At 47.2% G+C, this 17,795-nt stretch overlaps 1 protein-coding gene across 1 annotated transcript in view; it reads right to left on the reverse strand.

Moving 5' to 3' along the window:
• Nucleotides 1–13,316, reverse strand: part of CUNH1orf21 (chromosome unknown C1orf21 homolog) — a 121,762-nt gene extending 108,446 nt beyond the window's left edge. Inside the window, exon 1 of the mRNA XM_036273639.1 lies at nucleotides 13,101–13,316. Coding sequence (XP_036129532.1) covers nucleotides 13,101–13,194 — 94 coding nt within the window. The 5' untranslated portion in view covers nucleotides 13,195–13,316. The remainder of the gene's footprint in view (nucleotides 1–13,100) is intronic.
• Between the last annotated feature and the right edge of the window lie 4,479 nt (nucleotides 13,317–17,795).

The following is a 17,795-nucleotide window of genomic DNA, read 5'->3' on the forward strand; positions in this document are numbered from 1 at the left end:
GCTGATTTTAGAAAGAGAGGAAGGGAGAAGGAGAAGGAGATAGAAACATTGATGAGAGAGAACATCGTCTAACCGCCTCCTGCATGCCCCCCTTAAAGGGGATTGGGCCCCAAACCTGGACATGTGCCCTGACCGGGAATCGAACCAGCGACCTCTTGGTACATGGGTCGACGCTAAAACTTCCTTTAGAAAAAGAGATGTTAGAATATGTGGCAAATACAACAGAAGCACAGAGACTCACTGGTAACTAGCACCCCAGTAACAATTAATCAGAGATAATCGTTCAACATGAAGAGGCTTTGTTTCCGGTCCATGTGCATACACATTAAATATATATTGTCACTTGATGAATGGAGTCATTCCACATGTACAATTTTTCATAACGAGATTTTTTTCCATTTAACATCAGCGCGTTTTAATGCAATGAAGTGAATAAACAGAAATACCCAAAGAAACGAAGCCTCAACTATTGTAAACTTTGTTGTCTTCCTATCCACAGTCTAGAGAATTTGGGATTAATTATACAGCACACTTAGGCTTTCGTTTGGCCTGGGGAACTGCAGAGCCACACTGCAGAGTCCGGCATGTAAATGAGTTCCCAGCCTCTAAACCCAGCCTTGACCTTCCTTTGGTTCAGAAATAAGCCCCCAGATCCTAGTCAACAGGAGCTGGCTCAGGAACAAGGTGCGAACCAGGAGGTGTCTTCTTACCTGTACTAGTGACTGTTTGCCAACAACAATCAAAAGAAACTCAGTGTAAAACATAGCCCATAACAGGCGTGTGCTCCCTCTGCAGAGCCCTGGAGACACTGTCACGGCTGATTCATGGCAGTGACGTTGGCATCGAGAAGGCACAGGTTTGTCATCAGTGCAGAGGGTTTGGGCCAGGCCAGAAGGCCTTGCATACAACAGGGCTCAACAGTCAGAGCTTGCAGCACGGACAGTGGCTAGAAAGGAAGAGGTAGGCGGTCTGATGCTCTGCTCGTCCACTGGATGGAAAGTTCCTGGACTGGAGGAACTGTATCCTGTACATTTGAAAAAATCCCTGGTGGGGCTAACACAGCGCCTCCTCTTTCCAAAGCACACATGTGCTCAGGGGAGTTCTGAGACCAGACAGAGCCTCTCAGTGAACATCGTACCTCGGGAAACTTAGGCAAGTTATTCCCACAGCCTCCACTCCCTCCCCGAGAAAGGGCACAACAGAACCTGGTGAGCAGCAGCTGTCCTGTCACTCACATCGGGTCTCGAGCACCAAACAACGTACACACCAGGCACTATGACATGTTAGCCATGGTGATGCAGGATCAAATGATAAGACTTAGCTTCAAGGGGTCAACGATCATAAAAGGATGATGATTTACTGACAAGTAGCGAGATTTTTCTCTAAGAAGGAACTGTCTTCATTTCCCCGTCGGACTTGCCTCCTCTCCGCCCTCGAGCAGGCCGGCGCTGATTCTTCCCACGGCCTGGTGTTGGTGGGCATCTGTGCCAGCACTCAGGGTAGCGCTTTGTTTCGTGTTCTCAAGTGTCTATTTCTCGTCGAATTATTTCCTGTGCGTACATGGCGTATTTTTCTAAAATGGGGTGAACTCTTGGCGGGCAGGTCACCCGACTGTTTCTTTGTCTCCACCAGCCAGGGGCACACAGGGCCCGTTTGTGAGCCGTTGGAACGGGCCTCGCCTTGTAACTGGCCAGTGAACTCGACAGAACAGCCGTCTCAGGAGTACTTACCGGGATGGAGCAATTTCCCCGCTGCCGAGAACGCCGTGATCCGACACACAATTAAACTGCGACTCCAGTTTATGATCACAAACTACTCGGCTGGAAATATCTAACAGCTGAAGAACATTCAGGAAGGCCGGGTGGGCGAACGGAGGGGCAGGCCAACTCCTGCCCTGTCCCAGGGGGATGGCCATGCTATGCCACCCCCCACTGTGTGCCAGTCCTCCCTCTAAGATCGGGGCACAGACTCCGGGCTTCCCTACCTGCGCTGCACCTGCCTACCTGCCTCTCGGGGCAGCAACCTGCGCCATGGCTTTAGAGTCCTTCCCGCACCGCACAGGAAGAATTTCCAGGTGACAGACGATGCCTGCAGCATCTACCGTGGGGACACTGCCAGCGTGTGATAATGAACAACAGAGTCATCTGGATTCCCAGCTGGGACAAACGCCACAGCGTCGTACCCTGGCCTGCCTGGTTCCACGGTTCCTCGGAGATGACAGAGGCTCAACATGTATTTGAGGCCGTGCTCGGCATTCGCACGTCGGGGTCCGCGATGACCTGACCGGAGGTGAGGCTGACCACGTGGCTTAAGAAATGAGCAGCGATGCCCTGGACGTCCTGCCCACTGTTTCCTAAATGCTCAGCCAGGGTCCAGATCCCCAACATCATGACGATCCCTGAACGGCCTGGGTGAACTCTACAGTGTCTCGACAGAAATGAGTGTACAATTTCCAAAGATTTAAGACTCTTGCCCTAATGTGAATTGTTGGTTATTTTTTTTATCCTCACCTGAGGACATTTTTGCATTTATCTTCAGATAGAGCAGGAGAGAAGGAGGAAGAGAGAGAGAAACATCGATGTGAGAGAGACACATCGACTGGTTGCCACCCACACGACCCCAACCAGGGCCTGGGACAAACCGCAGCCCAGGTACGTGCCCTTAGCAGGAACCGAACCCAGGTCTCTCTGGTCCACGGCCGACGCTCTGACCGCTGAGCCAAACCGGCCAGGGCTCTAATGTGAGTTTCTAAAGTGATTTCCCCTCTGGGTGGTAAAGCTTCCCTGCCTCTTCTCCACGTACTTGAGGCCCAATGTACCTCCGAGTCTCCCCACTGTCTCCTGGCCTGAAACTCCTGCTCTCCTCCGTTCCTTTGTCTGTGATACATCTTTTCAGACTCCGCTGAGACCTCAGTCATCCTCTTTGTAAGCTTCCCTAGTCCTGGGATAAGAGACCCTCCTCCTCCGACGATACGAACCTTTTGTGTTGAGAGGCCCATCTCTTGTATCACTATCAGCTCCTAAAAGGCAGGGACCAGGCTGAATCCGTCTTTATAGCCCCAGTACCTACACCTGAGCGCTAGTCAGTACTTAGTTCACTGAACAGAACTGCTGGGTTTTAAATGAAGCCAACGAGCCGGTGATCAGACTCTGTTCACCTGGACAAACAAGCCTATCCGTGAAATCCCTGTTGCCCGGGGCTTTTGCAGTGACACACAGCCTGTCTCCTCTGGGACAGATTTCACATTGCCCTGAAACCCAGCAAAAGGCCTTTGGAAGATGGAAACAGAAAATTACACCTATCAAAATAAACAGTGGTACTAAACGATACATATTAAGCGTAAAAAATTTAAACCATACAGAAAAATCCAAAGAAGAATTTAGAATCGCCAGCAACTGCACCGCAGAGAGCTTGCCATTGTTAATGTTTTGGTGAACAGCCTTCCAAACATTTCTTCTATGCACAGACTTTTACAGGTATTCTAAACAAATCCAACTGACACACAAGATACGCCGTGTAAAACTCTTTTACACTTTTCACTTAATAACATCTGCAGACCTCGTTCTACCTTAATAAATACAGAGTACCTCAGTCTTGAATGGCTGTATTTGATGTACAGGGGTGGGCAAAAGAAGCTTAATAATAATAACAATGAACAAGTAATGATACAAGAATAAATTCTGTTCTGCATACTCACAACTGTAAACCTGCTTTGGCCAACCTCTGTGTGCTTCATCAGCGAGAAAGACCTTGAGCATAAAGGTTTGCTTGTCCAATCATCTCCTTATGATAAATCCCTAGAAGTAGCACTGATAGAGCAAAGGGCATTCTCAATTAATTATCTATCTATCTATCTAACCAGATCTGGTTAGATAGATAGATAGATAGATAGATAGATAGATAGACAGATAGATAGATACAAATCTGAGCAGTAAAAAATGTTTTGTTTTGCTTTGGTGTTTTTCTCTTTTTCCTTTTGGCGAGGTTTATTTGGTTACTAAGAAGTTGAATACCTTTCATGCATGTTTATGATCCCTTTGTACTTTTTTCTTTCTCAACTGCCTGATCACAAACTTAGTCCATTTCTCAACTGGAATGATTAGCTCTTTCCTTCCAGATTTCAAGTCTTTTCTGTATCAGTCATGTTGCCCTTATTTGTGTTGCAAATACTATTCTCTCTCTGTTTGACATTTGTCTTTTAACTTCATTGATGGTGGTTTGTTTGTTGGTTGACACAGAGATTTTAGATTTTTATGTAGTCAAATATATCCACCTGTCTTTGTTACTGAATTTATTGGGGTTGATACTGGTTGACAAATTACACAGGTTTCAGGAGCACAATTGCACAACACGCCCTCGGTACACTGTGTTGTGCGTTCACCACCCCAAGTTTATCAACCTTCCTCTGACGGCAGACGATTCTGCGGCATTACTAAGGAGACAGTTTGCAACCTAAGATTATAAAAACACTCCTCTATTTTTATAGTGCTTTTATGATTTCATATTTTATAGTTCAATCTTTAGATTCACCTGGAAAAACTTTAGTATGAAGAGGTGAGTCAGAAGATTTAGTTTTTAATATTATACTTACAAATAACAAAACATTTTTGAAGAATGAAATGTGACTGAAATAGTACTTATTTTTGTACATCTTTTCATTGCAGTTAGTTATGGCTGCATTCATTGAATTACAATCACTGTGTCTACTGCCTCTTGGCTTCTCCATGGCGCTTCTCAAAGAAATGCCTTCACTTCTATATACACCCTCACTGTACAGCATCAACCCAAGGGCAGGAGGGTGCTGAATCAAGCCGCACACATACGGATGTATTTGATAAATGAAAATATATTTGTTAACTTCTATGGTGGGATTATTTTTTTAAACCACACTTTTATAGAAATAAGGCATACTATTACAACTACTTTTAAATCACGTGCTTTAGTCTTTTGATTTAAGGACACACATATTCACCCACCTTACACAGAACAGAAGCTGGCCAGGTCAAAACAGAGAAAGAACACATTTACCAAATGAAGAGATAAGTATTATGTGGATAACTGATAAACTTTTTAGGTTGAGAGAGTCACACTTTCTCAATAAACTGATTAAGTTCCCTCCCCTACCCCTAGTGTAGTCAAGGCTACTATGACAGTGACAAATGAGAGTCACTCTGCGTATTATGTGGCAAGTGTATTCCACGGGCTTGACATACACGGATACATGTAAGTCTCACAACTGTCCTTCGAAGGCAGTAAGAACTAGCATTGCCCATACTACAGGGGAAACTGAGGCAAAGAGAGCCTCGGCAATTTGCCAAGACTGCATGTTAGCGAGTAGCCGAGTGAGGATTTGGAATCAATTTGCCAGATTCCAGGCCCGTGCATTAACCAGGGCAGTGAATCCCAGGCCCACTGGAAACAGCCCTAATTACTGCGATCGAGTCTCCAGACATCCTCATTAAAGCAGAGGCTGAGCTGGAGCAGCCAGTTAGCAATTACTTCCCACAGACGCCTGAAAAAGGCTGGTTTGGATGCAATGGCAGAGATAGATACTCCGGAGAGAGAACTCTCCTTCAATCCAGAGTCAGCATTTCCACGGGGAATAAAGTCAGTAACATCGTAACAACTATGCGTGGTGTCAGATGGGTACTAGACTTGTCGGGGTGATCACTTCTAAGTTATAGAAATACCTAATCACTATGTGGTACACCTGCAACTGGTATAATATTGAATGTCAACTGTCGCTGAAAAATAGAACACAAAAATCGTTTTGAAAGAGTCAGCATCCTCACCTCCAGCCACAGTCCCACTTCTTCAGTTAAGTGAACCAGCACTGCTCCTCGCTTCTGTTTCTTTTTGTATCAAGTGGGGATAATACTAATAATCACACAGAAGAAGGCTTAATAAACTGTGAAATCTGAGTCAAACAGTTGTGCTTTTGATGTAATAATTCAGGGGCAAAACACAGCGACCTGTGAGGCTCCCGGTACAGAAGGCAGGTGCTGCGTGGTGTCTGCAGAGGAAAGCCAGGCCGAAACGAGGTCTAAGCATCAGACAGGTGCCGCTGGGCAGGTGCTGGCAGGCGGGCCCCATGGCTAGCAGGTCCTTTCTGCCACCTCAGCCAGGGTTCCGGGAAGAAGCCATTGCTCTGGATTTCTGAATTCTGTGATGCCACCCAGGAGAAAATAGCTCTGCGAAGTGCTATGGGTAAAGAACCCTCCCCTCTTCTCTCTTGTTGCTTGGTCACTTTTTTAGAACTTGCCCCAGCACAGAACAAGCCCTGCCCACAGCCCCCGTCCTCTCTGCCTTTCACTGGAAGGTCCAGGAGGTCAGGAGGCACCCAGCAGCATCTTCACTGCTTTCTCCAATGCCAAGTTCATTCTCATTTTCTGGCTCCAGGCAGCCACAGAGAAGACCAGTCCCCTGCAGGGGCAAGAGAAATAGAAGGAATCTCTCAAGACATAAAACCGAAGGGACATCAGCCAGGGCACTGCCAGCGTGTCCCTGCCAATGGCCTCTGAGGACTTGGAGGCTCCCTCCTCTTGCAACCAGGCTGCCTCGAGGCGAAGTGACAAAGGTCCTATTTCCCACCTTCCTTTATCTCACATTAAAAGAACAGGCTCCCGACATCGGCTGGCAAAGGAAGGAACAACAGCACTCACGTTTTTCTGTTTTTAAACATAGAAAGCATAGAGCACTTCTTGACTTTGGGTCACAGAAGATTTTTGCAAACAGGAACTCCATTCTAACTCTGCCTCCGCCAGACTGATCTGCACCAAGGGGCTTCTAGCAGGGTATATTCTGAGCTGGGCCAGGGGTCCAGTGAAGAGGTTGGATCAATCTACTCAGATTTACAACAGATGCTTGGGTGCTAATTATGGACCAGACGATGTTCTAAGGTGCTTTACATCTGATCTTCCACACGACTCCAAGTGGTGGGTACCATCAGTACCGCCATATCACAGATGAGGAACCTCAGAAGCAATGAGGTTAAGTGCTTGTCAAAGACAACACAAGAGGTGAGGAAGCTCGTGGGAGAGAACCTACGATCACTCTGTCACAAGCACGGGGTACAGGCGTGTCTCCTCTCCAGTCAAAGTAAAAGCACCAATCAGAATGGCCCAGAAGCCATCGAGAAGACAATGAAACGAGGGTGTGTGGAGCAGCCTCTGAGTCAGACCCCGGGCTAAGACACCGGCCCTCTGGAGGTGTGCAATGAACTCCTGGCCCGGCGGGCTGACTTCTGTCATTTCCTGAGCCCCATGTACACTTCCAGCCACTAAGACCTTTCGGAGGCTCAGCCCAAGCATTGCAGACGCTTCAAAGTTCAAACCAGGGCCAGGTTCCTCACTCATCCGGACTCATATTTTTTCCAGTTTATTTATGACTATGACCTAGTTTCTAGAACAAACCCCTCAAACACGTCTCCTGTCCTTAAGTTTCTTCTTTACAAACTCAATGGAAACAAAAATGGGGGTGGGGGGGATTTCCTCGCTGACCTTTGGGAAACAACTTCAGAAGTCAATAGACATGTCCTGAGGCCAGCACAAAAGTTACCTGAGAGGCAGCGAAGACTCACTAATTAGCATAAACAGGGGAACAAGGCCGTTTGCTCCTCTCCGTTGGTCCAGCTGCCTGGAAGTCTCCACCTCTCTGAGGGTCTGGGGACCCCAGAGCCTCCCGCCAGCTGAGCGCACCTCCCACCTCTGCAGCCTCGAAGCTGCTTTTCTCGTAGAGTCACAGAGAAGTAAACTCCCAAACTGAAACTGGAAAGGAAATTCTGAACACCAACACCACCTTTCAGTGACTTGAACCAGCCCTCTCCAGGAGAAACAGACCGTGAATTATGTATGCACTTTAAATATTTCTGGTAGCCATATTAAATACGTAAAAAAGAAACTGGTGAGGTTAATGTTTAAAATCTTACATTTAACGCAATAGATCCCAAATATTATCATTTCAACGTGTAATAAGAAAAATATTAATAAGCGATTTTCTATTCTTTTCTCCATAGGAAGTCCTCAAAATCCTGTGTAGATGTCACACTTACAACATACCTCGCTTAGGACTAGTCAGAGTTCACACGCTCAGTAGTCTCCTGTGACCAGCGGCTACTCTACTGAGCAGCACAGAGTTAAACAGTATTCTCTCTGTTACCGTCTCACGAATACCAACAGATGACCTAATCTTCACGTTACACAGTCAGAAATGATTATGGGAAGAAAGAGTGAATTATTACTTTGCCTCAGCTGCTTTGAATCTGAAATCTGATATATTTGAATCTAGTACATTTTCTCATTTAATCTTCACCATAACCTATGAAGTTGGTCCCGATAGTATTTCAGATAAGTAAAAGTTTGACATGACATCACACACACACACACACACACACACACACACACACACACACGTTATGTTCTCAACTTACGTAACCAAAGATAAGAACAGAACCTAAGTCACACAGCAGTACAGAGCCCAAGGGAAAACATTCGGCCGAACTCTTGCTTTACTGTGCTTTTCCTCTTCGTTTTCACCACCATTCCCAGAAGCATTTTCTGTAGTAGCTGAGCACCTCCCCTGGACGGAATACTTGCAGACATTAGACCCTCTTGGTCCTCAAGCCAAACTCGGCATCACTCAAGGCCACCCGGTCCTATGGGGGAACCGGCATGGCTGGGGCTCAGCCTGACCCCTGGCAGCCTCTCTGCCTCCAGCTCCCGCCCCTGCGCCCTCGCAGGGCCACACAGTGGTCACCTTCAGACGGCTAAGCGGCTCCTAACAGAGACGACGCGTAAACAAACAATGAAAGATGAGACCTGTAAACAAATAAACCAAGTACGTAAGTGTGGTAGGAAAGAGAGCTTTCGGAAGGTGTTAGAAAAGCTTCACTTTAGGTGAAGTTTGGAAAAAGAGCAGGCTTTGCGGAGAGGAAGGCCGGAGCAAGGGCCCGAGCCCTGGGGACAGTGCCATGAGGTCGCACGGTGAACTGTCCCACCTGGCTAGATAACAGGGAATACGACGGGCAGTACGAAACCAGCCTCACAGGGGGGTATGAGACATCGCATGTTCACAGATAGGACTTCACTGGCGAAGAGCTCGGCACGACGGCAAGTTCTGCAGCAGGAACACTCGCGACAGCGGGTCCTTCGGAAAGAGCCCACTCGGACGTGGCGCAGAATACGGACATTTCAAAACAGACAAGCAGAGAGCCAAGCAAACAAGAAAGGGGGTTCGTGGAGATCAGCTAGGGGGACGTGCACGATTCTGGAGTACGGGCTGTACCACCCGGATCTGCTGGCGGCAGGAAAAGAAATGCAGGAGAAGATTCCCAGGACCTGGGGACTGGGAGAGACAGAGTCCTCAGGCTCAAAGCCTCGTCAAGACCGGTGAGCTTCCTGCAAATAGGAAAGTCAATACAACTAAAGAGTTTTGCCCTCGTGGGGAGGATCCCAGAAGAGATAATGATCTCAGGTTGGACCTATTCATTTCCCTAACAAGACCTGAATCTGTTCTATGCGCCTACTTTTAATAGAGTGAGTGAACCACTGTTAAAACCCAATAAGCACTTGGCTTTCCTTAGAACTCGCTTAACTAGTCCAGGATAACCTGAACCTGCTGGTCACTTATCTTCCGCAGGCTGGTCTTGGCAGCCTGCTCAGCTGTCCTCGGCACGACCCCAGCAGATCTCTGGACCATTCTTCACATCTGCCCTGACCAAGGAGGGAAGGAAATTCCAATGTGAAGATGAGCTTTCTGGCCTGGGTTTTACTTCTGAAAGGGCCACGTGACACTAGGCACAGCTCTAGATGCGGCACTTTGTATTCTTCGATATTTAAAGTGAAAGAAAGTCTGTGGGTGAATGTCAGGGATCAATGTCCCTGTCTGTGCCCTCCCGAATTCTATGAAATCTAGAAATCAGGCTGCACTTAATCCTTGATGGTGGTATATTCTCCATAAACTGTTGCAAACAGTTGGAGTGGTCAGTCTCCTACCTACACCAATATGTCACAGACACCAAACTGCTCCTAAAAACAGAAATTACCATTTGTAAAGACGCGTCGCCTGTCAGTGCTCCCCAGCAGGTCCTCGGAAGCTAGGACATTAAATCAACACCTTCAGGAACAGGCTGGGACGCGTGTGTGGACACACGCGCAGAGACACACGCTCAGAGACACACACACACTGCAGAGCCGACCCCGAATACGCCGCACCCAGCAGACTGTCAGCGCCTCAGCGACATGTGGCAGCAACATTTCCAAACACTGAAACACATTTAGCTTCAAAAAAGTGAAGGAGGCCACTTTATTCACTGAAAAATGGACGAGTGACTTAGAAAGCAGAATATAACCGTCCAGATTCTCACTGCCTCTCTCTATGGGGGCGGTGACCAGTCTCCAGAGACGGCCCCCCAACAACACCTGCCCTCCCATGGCACAGGCTCCAGAGATGGAGAGCCTGGTGCTTCACTGACCCTGGCAGGGCTTGTGACTCATGGCAAAGATGACATTCTTAGACTTTCAAGCCCAGGTCTTAAGAGGCTGACAGGTTCCATCCTCTTCATCTTTTGGAAGCACACACCCACTTGAAAAGTTGGACTATCTCGCTGGAAAGAGGCCTAGGGGACAGGGAGGCCTGAGGCCCCATTGGTCAGTTGAGCCCAGCTGAGCCCAGCTAAATGCAGCTGCGTGACTGAGCCCAGGCAAAAACAGCAGATGAACCCAAGCTGCCCCGTAGAATCATGAGAAATAGATCAGTGCTGCTTTAGGCACTGAGTTTGGGGTCCTTTGTTATACATGGTAATAGACAGATCACTGAAACAATGGATGATATCAAATGGATAAAAGTGAGTCAGATCTACCGTTCACCTGAGACCCTCTGTGATGATATTGGAGATTGTACACTTCTGCTTGTAAACCAGTGTCAGTGGAGAAACACAAATGGGACCTGCTCTTGTCATAGTCACACACGAGCTTTCAGCAGTATCAGGGACACTGGCATTGATGTGCACTTCGGACTCTGACAATTCTGCCCCCAGACCCTGATAGGACTAGAAAAATGATGTCCCCTGACTAGTTTATGAAGCTCTCTCCCTCCTTGTGTTCCTGCACCTGTTTATTGGAGACTATAACAAGAGGACGAATGCAGGAGTGAATAAAACCTCAATATGAGTATGAGGAGGATGAAGACAAATTAGCAGAGGCCTCAGCTACACTTTATGGCACGGACGGCAGGGAGCCAGACAGACCGGGCAGGCTCGGGGTGGACTGAATCGTCAGCCCCAATTCTTGACGCTTCTCTACATCCACACCCTAGCCATGAATGCTCTGTGGTTGGATGCCCTTCACTGCTTCTTGCCTTTGAACTTGTTCACGTGACCTGGGTTGAACGCTGGTCCCAGTGACAGCGTGCCAGCTCGAAGCCCAATCTTAAGTGGCATCATGTATATCACTTGCGCTTTTACCCTTTGCAAACGGAGGGCATGCCTCCTGATCCCAGAAGGAAGCTGAGAGACATGGGGCGGAGCCACTCCAGCTGACCCAGCAGCTCATCATCAAGAAAGACACACTCATTGTTGAGTACCACGGAGATCCTGAGGCCACGGCTGCCCAATACACGGCTCCTTTATTAAATGCTGACATCGGCAAAATACAAATGGTGCTTGAGGACAATCGAAAGCCTTCTTGGCTATAAAAGTTGTAACCAAATTAGCAAATGGATGTTTAGGTTCCAATGACCTGTTTTTCCAGAAACCGTAGTTTCAAAGATCTAGATTCTACTCTCACCAAGATGCGATGTGCCTCTTCTCAAGAGCTCTAAATCCTATCTAGTCACCACTCGAAGCAAATTCATTCCAGGCAACAAGTACTTCTTCTTAAAGCAACACAAAATCCTCCTCCCCGTGGACACTCGTCCACTGGAAGCCGAGCACTGGCCCTTCCACGGCACTTCCAACTCTTCCCCCAGGGACTGAACCCACCAACGCAACGGGTCAAAATCAGAGACTCCAAACACAGTACAATTACTCGACAGTGTCTGACTCGTGCAGCTTCAGCTGATTACATGTAAACATCCTTTCGACCAGGTTCTTTATCACCCGAGAGATGAAGAGGTGCTTTTATGAATAAAGTGCCGTGTAAATGTCGAGTCGTGTGAATTACTGTTCAAGTAATTCAACAAAATCTGCCTCCGCGGCCTTGTGCTAAGTGGAATGTGCGACTGACACACAGGCACACTTCATTAAAGCAACAGCTGCTCTTCCAGGAACAAACGTAAGATTAGGTGAACTCAGAAGCCTAGAAGGGGCCAGGCAGGTAAGGCCAATGGTCAGTGAGTGAACTGGGCTTGGTGTGCGGTCCCAGGGAGGCTCAGCGGTTCGCTGGAACCCCCGCTGGATGAAGGGGCCACGGCTACCACCCCGCTCACTGCTGCCTCTGGGAATGAAGCCCCAGTGTTGCCAGATCTTCTGGAGAAACGTGAGGTTTTATGTGAAACATCCTGATTTTTAAAGGCCGTCTTGTTTCCATTTAAAAATTCTCTGGGAGTCAAAAAAAAAAAAAAGGATTTGCAGGCCGGATGTGGGCCATGGGTTGGCAGTTTGTGATATTCTAAAGTCATCTTGGAATATCACAGAAAGGCTGAAAGATGACTTAAATTTGTTGCATTTGTATTTTCAAATCTGAAATTTTATCGTTCACATAAAGAGCAACTATTAACCGCAGAGAATACCTGCCTCTCTCATTCACAGATCCTCCCTCCCTCCACTGTGGGACTTCTCTGTCTGCAGTCTTACAGTTCTCTACCAGGGCACCTGTGGACGCTGTCTGCCCACCTATTTAAGTCCTACTACTTATTGAAAACTTGACTGAAATGCTCGCTTCTGCGTAAAACCTCCGTGGTTCTCCTTGAAATCCTCTGTGCATAAATTATGAGAATTGTCCAGTGTATGAGATCTGCATTGATTTCTATCACACCTCATCAGCCTTTTCCCAGCAACCTCCCCACCCCCAACAGTGTGACACTGTTAACACTACAAGGATTCACTCCCTCGGAAGTGAAAGGCCTGAATCAACAGGCGGAGAATCAAGTTCGAGGACACTCACCGCCAAACACATCTCCGTTCTGGTAGTTTTTCCCTTTCTGGGCTTCCTCTTCATTTTGAACAGTGGCAACATGCTTGGCGGAGGCACAGCCCATAGTCTCATTCGCTCAGCTTCAGCCGGGCTGAACTGCAAATCATCTCTACAGACACGAGGACATTTTTCTTTTCTTTAAACACGAAGAAATCCGACCTTCCTTCTGAGTCGGTCAAGATGTGCGCACCTGCAAGAAGCAAAACACGAGATCAGGGTGTGTGAGACAAAACCCGTGTCCCGGCGGCCCGCTGTGCCGTGTCCGGCAATGCGCTGGAATCCCTGCACGGCCTCACTGTGCCAGGGGTGCAACGGGGCTCTGCAACACGCAATGCAACATGGACCACCCAACCTGACCCCCCGTCAGCAAGCAACAGCAGAAGGCCTCACCCCTGGCTGAACTTTCTGAGGAGCTACAAATTTACATATATTTATTGAACTTAATATCTGAGCACTACTACTTGGCACACATATATGTGAAGTGTATGCATGTTCGCTAAAGTTCTAGAGTATCTTGGACGTGCACCATTTGGGAGGCTGGAAAAGTTCTCCACCTTCCCCATCCTCCCTGTCGGCCTGACCTCAGCTCCTCCGTCTTACCAGGGGGAGGTGGCCTTCCTCCTCAGGCTGAACACGGGCTAGTTTATACATTACTGGTGGGGTCTGTAAATAATTCAGTATTTTATTTGACCTGCGGTGACACTGTTTTTGGAGGATGAAAGGAGATGAGGACAAAGATTTCGACTTCCTTTTGCCATTATCTGCTTAGCTAGCTGCCTGTTTTAAGCATTGAGCAAATGTAGGAATTTGAAGAAAAGAACACAAGGCGGTTGTCTGTCTCTTTCAGAGTCTTGTGCCTTAATCTGACCCCTGATAAAGGCGGGAAGAGTATCTATGGATAAACCACAAAGGAGATAATCCCCTAGTTAAGTAAATTTACCTTCCCCTGCCCCATCCAATGTCATGGCCCAAATTCTCAGGGTTTGCTCTGCATAGCTCGCTCATTTTTATTTAGTTTATTTTTTCATTATCCTGATCCAGCCCTTGTATTCTTGTAGATGACTTACTGCAGTCTTACAGATGTTTCCTTTGGACCCTCTATCCATCCCTTCGTCTCCATCCATCCCACCGTAACAGGCCTGCACCTCCGCACAGCTGTGGAGAGAGGCATCCAGCCACTGCCGTCTCTGCATTAGATCCTCTCCCAGCTCTCCTTCCCCTCACAGAGAACCAATGCCTCCGGGGTCCAGCACAGAGCCACCAAAACACAGCTGCAGGCTTCCTCTTCCCACGAGACTGCTGCCCCTGAACCCTCCTTCCCAGGGCACGCATGACACGTATCCACAGACGTCATGGAATCGTCATTTCAACCATAAAATCGAAGTGAAGGGAGTTTTTCAAACTAGCCTAACATTACAAGTTAATTCTAAATCGATCTGCTAAATGAACTTAGATACAAAGGTCATGATCTTAAACCGAGCCAAGCAAATGCAGATTTTAATACTGACTCCGTGGCTACGAGACTGGCCATGTCTTTGCCTGGTTTTCAGACCATGTTCTATCACTGGTCATTAACAGGAAGTGCAGGGCTAGTTGGTGAAGTTTTACAAACAAGGAGGATTTGTTCCCCTGGTCAATGCGTATCATTTTCCTACATTATTAGGTAACCTTGTGGTAATACACTTTCATGTTTTGAAAGCTATCTGGAATACACACACACACACACACACACACACACCTGTTCTTATGAGATTTAGCAGTAATGTCATTAAAGAAACAGCATTTTGATTTTATGGTCTATTCATAGTGGCCTATAAAGCATAGGGGCTTGATGTGGCAGACGTGCTCACATTTATTTTTTATTTTATTTATTTATTTGTTTATTTATTTATTTATTTTTCTTTCTTTCTTGATTTGAGAGAGAGAGAGAGGAAGGAAGAGAGAGAGAGAGATAGAAACATCGATGAAAGAGAACATCGATTGGCCACCTCCTGCATGGCCACCCACTGGGAATTTGGCCCACAACCTGGGCATGTGCCCTGACTGGGAATCGAACTGGCGACCTCTTGGTGCATGGGTCAATGCTCAACCACTGAGTCACACCGGCCGGGCCTACATTTATTTATTTATTTTTAATTTTAATTTTTAATTTTTAATTTTTTTTTATCCTCACCTGAGAACATTTTTCTATTTTTTTTTGTTCAGGTAGAGTGGGAGGGAGAGAAAGGAACAGAGAGAGAGAGAGAGAAACATCGACGTGAAAGGAACACATCGAGTGGCTGCCACCCGCATGACCGACCAGGGCCGGGGACAAACTGCAACCGAGGTACGTACATGCCCTTAGCAGGAACCGAACCCGGGTCTCTCTGGATTGCAGGCTGAAGCTCTAACCGCTGAGCCAAACCGGCCAGCGCTTAATTTTTTATTTTTTTATCCTCACCCAAGGACATTTTTGCATTTATCTTCAGATAGAGCAGGAGAGTGAGAGAGAAACATTGATGTGAAAGAGACACACTGACTGGTTGCCACCTGCACAGCCCCGGTTGGGCCGAGGTACGTGCCCTTAGCGGGAATCGAACCCGGGACTCCCTGGTCCGCGGGCCAACGCTCTAACCGCTGAGCAAAACCGTCCAGGACCTACATTTATTTGGACCTACATTTATTTTTTAAAGTCTACACAATGCAGTGTATTAAGTACCATGACAGAGGTTTCACAAGAATCTATAACAATGCAGAATCCAAAAAAGCAAATGAAATTACCACTGGGCAAAGACAGGATGAAAAGAGGAAGTGGTATTTTTTAGGGTCTTAAAAGTTTGGTAGAAATGTGCCAGGCTGAGAGGAGGGCAGCATCACCCAGACATAAGGAACTGCCCGGGCTAAGACACTAACTAGACTGTGGGAGAGCACCGTGCGCGCACGCGTGGGTGTGTGTGTGTGTGTGCACGCACACGCACACGCACACTTGTTCACAGGGGTCAGCGTGGCGGGACAGGGACGAGGACTACACTGTGATGCTGTGTGGAGGGCCTGGAGGAGGCCTTGCTGACTTTATTCAAAATTTAAAAATAAACTATAAAATGTCATAAAATATAGAAAGTCTTTCTTATCCCCCTAATTTTTAGATACTAAAACATGGGCTCTCTTTATTTATTTTTAAATGTATTGGGGTGACATTGGTCAATAAAATTATATAGGTGTCAAGTGTACAAGTCTCTGACACGTCATCTGTATACTGCATTGTGTGCCCACCACCCAAAGTCAAATCTCCTTCTGTCATCATGCACTTCTGATCCAAAGATGAGCCTACTGTGAGAGATTAAATTAGGAGTGTCAAAATCCCTGCTGTCAGTCTATCGTGGTTTTCAAAGGCACATCACTGACATGTGAGGCAAGAGAAGGCTCGGGGACAGAGTCGGTTCTAAGGGTAGGAGAAGGGACACTGCCCTAGCCAGGTGGCTGCTGAGGGTGCTGTGACTGCTTCTCCGGGCCACATCCCTGCCAGCCAGTCCCCGGGGCAGCACCCCCTCCTCCGCATCTCCAGCCGCACCAGGTAAGATCACAGGTGTGGGCTCCCAGAGGAATTCCTTCCTTTTAAAACAGGAATGTGGGCCCTGGCCGGTTTGGCTCAGTGGTTAGAGCGTCCGCCTGCGGTCCGGAGAGGCCCGGGTTCAGTTCCCGCTAGGGGCATGTACCTCGGTTGCAGTTTGTCCCCGCCCTGGTTGGTCGTGCGGGTGGCGACCACTCGATGTGTCCCTTTCACATCGATGTTTCCCTCTCTCTCTCTTCCTCTCTCTCCCTCCCACTCTGTCTGTACAAAAAATGGAAAAATGTCCTCGGATGAGGATTAAAAAATAATAATAATAAAAATTAAAAATAAAAAATAAAACAGGAATGTGGGAAAACCACCCCACACATACACAGGTGAGCAAGCCGAAGGGAGGGGGGAAATGTCACCTGCCTCCCTTTCCGCTGCCACCTCTTCAGAATAAACAACGTGAAAATAGGAAGGAGAGTGGGAACCCTAAGAAAATTCCCAAAGGGGAGGGGCAATCTGGTGACAATCTATAGTTGTCCTCTCTAGGGTTCTCTCTTTCCCCTTCTTCACTCCTAGTTCATGTTACAGCCTCACATATTATCCAAGAAGTAAATATCAGAATCTAGGATATGAATTACCCTTGGCTACCACCCCTGAAAAGCATGGTGTGGTGTTTTAAAGTTGTGTCTGTAGCCTGGCTGGTGTGGCTCAGTGGTTGAGTGTCAACCCATGCACCAAGAGGTCGCCGGTGTGATTCCTGGTCAGGTCACACGCCCAGGTCGTGGGCCCGATCCCCAGTGGGAGGTGTGCAGGAGGCGGCCAATCGATGTTCTCTCTCATCGATGTTTCTATCTCTCTCTCCCTTCCTCTCTCTCTAAAATCAATAAAGAAAAAAAAATTTTTTTTTAAAGTTGTGTTTGCATCAAAAAATCTTACTTGAATTTAAAATGTCAAAATCACACAAAAATCAAATACATTTGTAACAGGCTGACAAACATAAAACATAGAAGAATTTTTAAAGGACTTCTCTGTTATTCAGGCATGGAGGTGGGGGCATGATTTATATTCAAGTCATGACACAGGACGTTTCCAGTTAATTATATTTTAAAAAACAACAACACACTATT

Source organism: Molossus molossus, unplaced genomic scaffold, assembly GCF_014108415.1.
Source record: "Molossus molossus isolate mMolMol1 unplaced genomic scaffold, mMolMol1.p scaffold_m16_p_20, whole genome shotgun sequence".
Classification (NCBI taxonomy): Eukaryota; Metazoa; Chordata; class Mammalia; order Chiroptera; family Molossidae; genus Molossus; species Molossus molossus.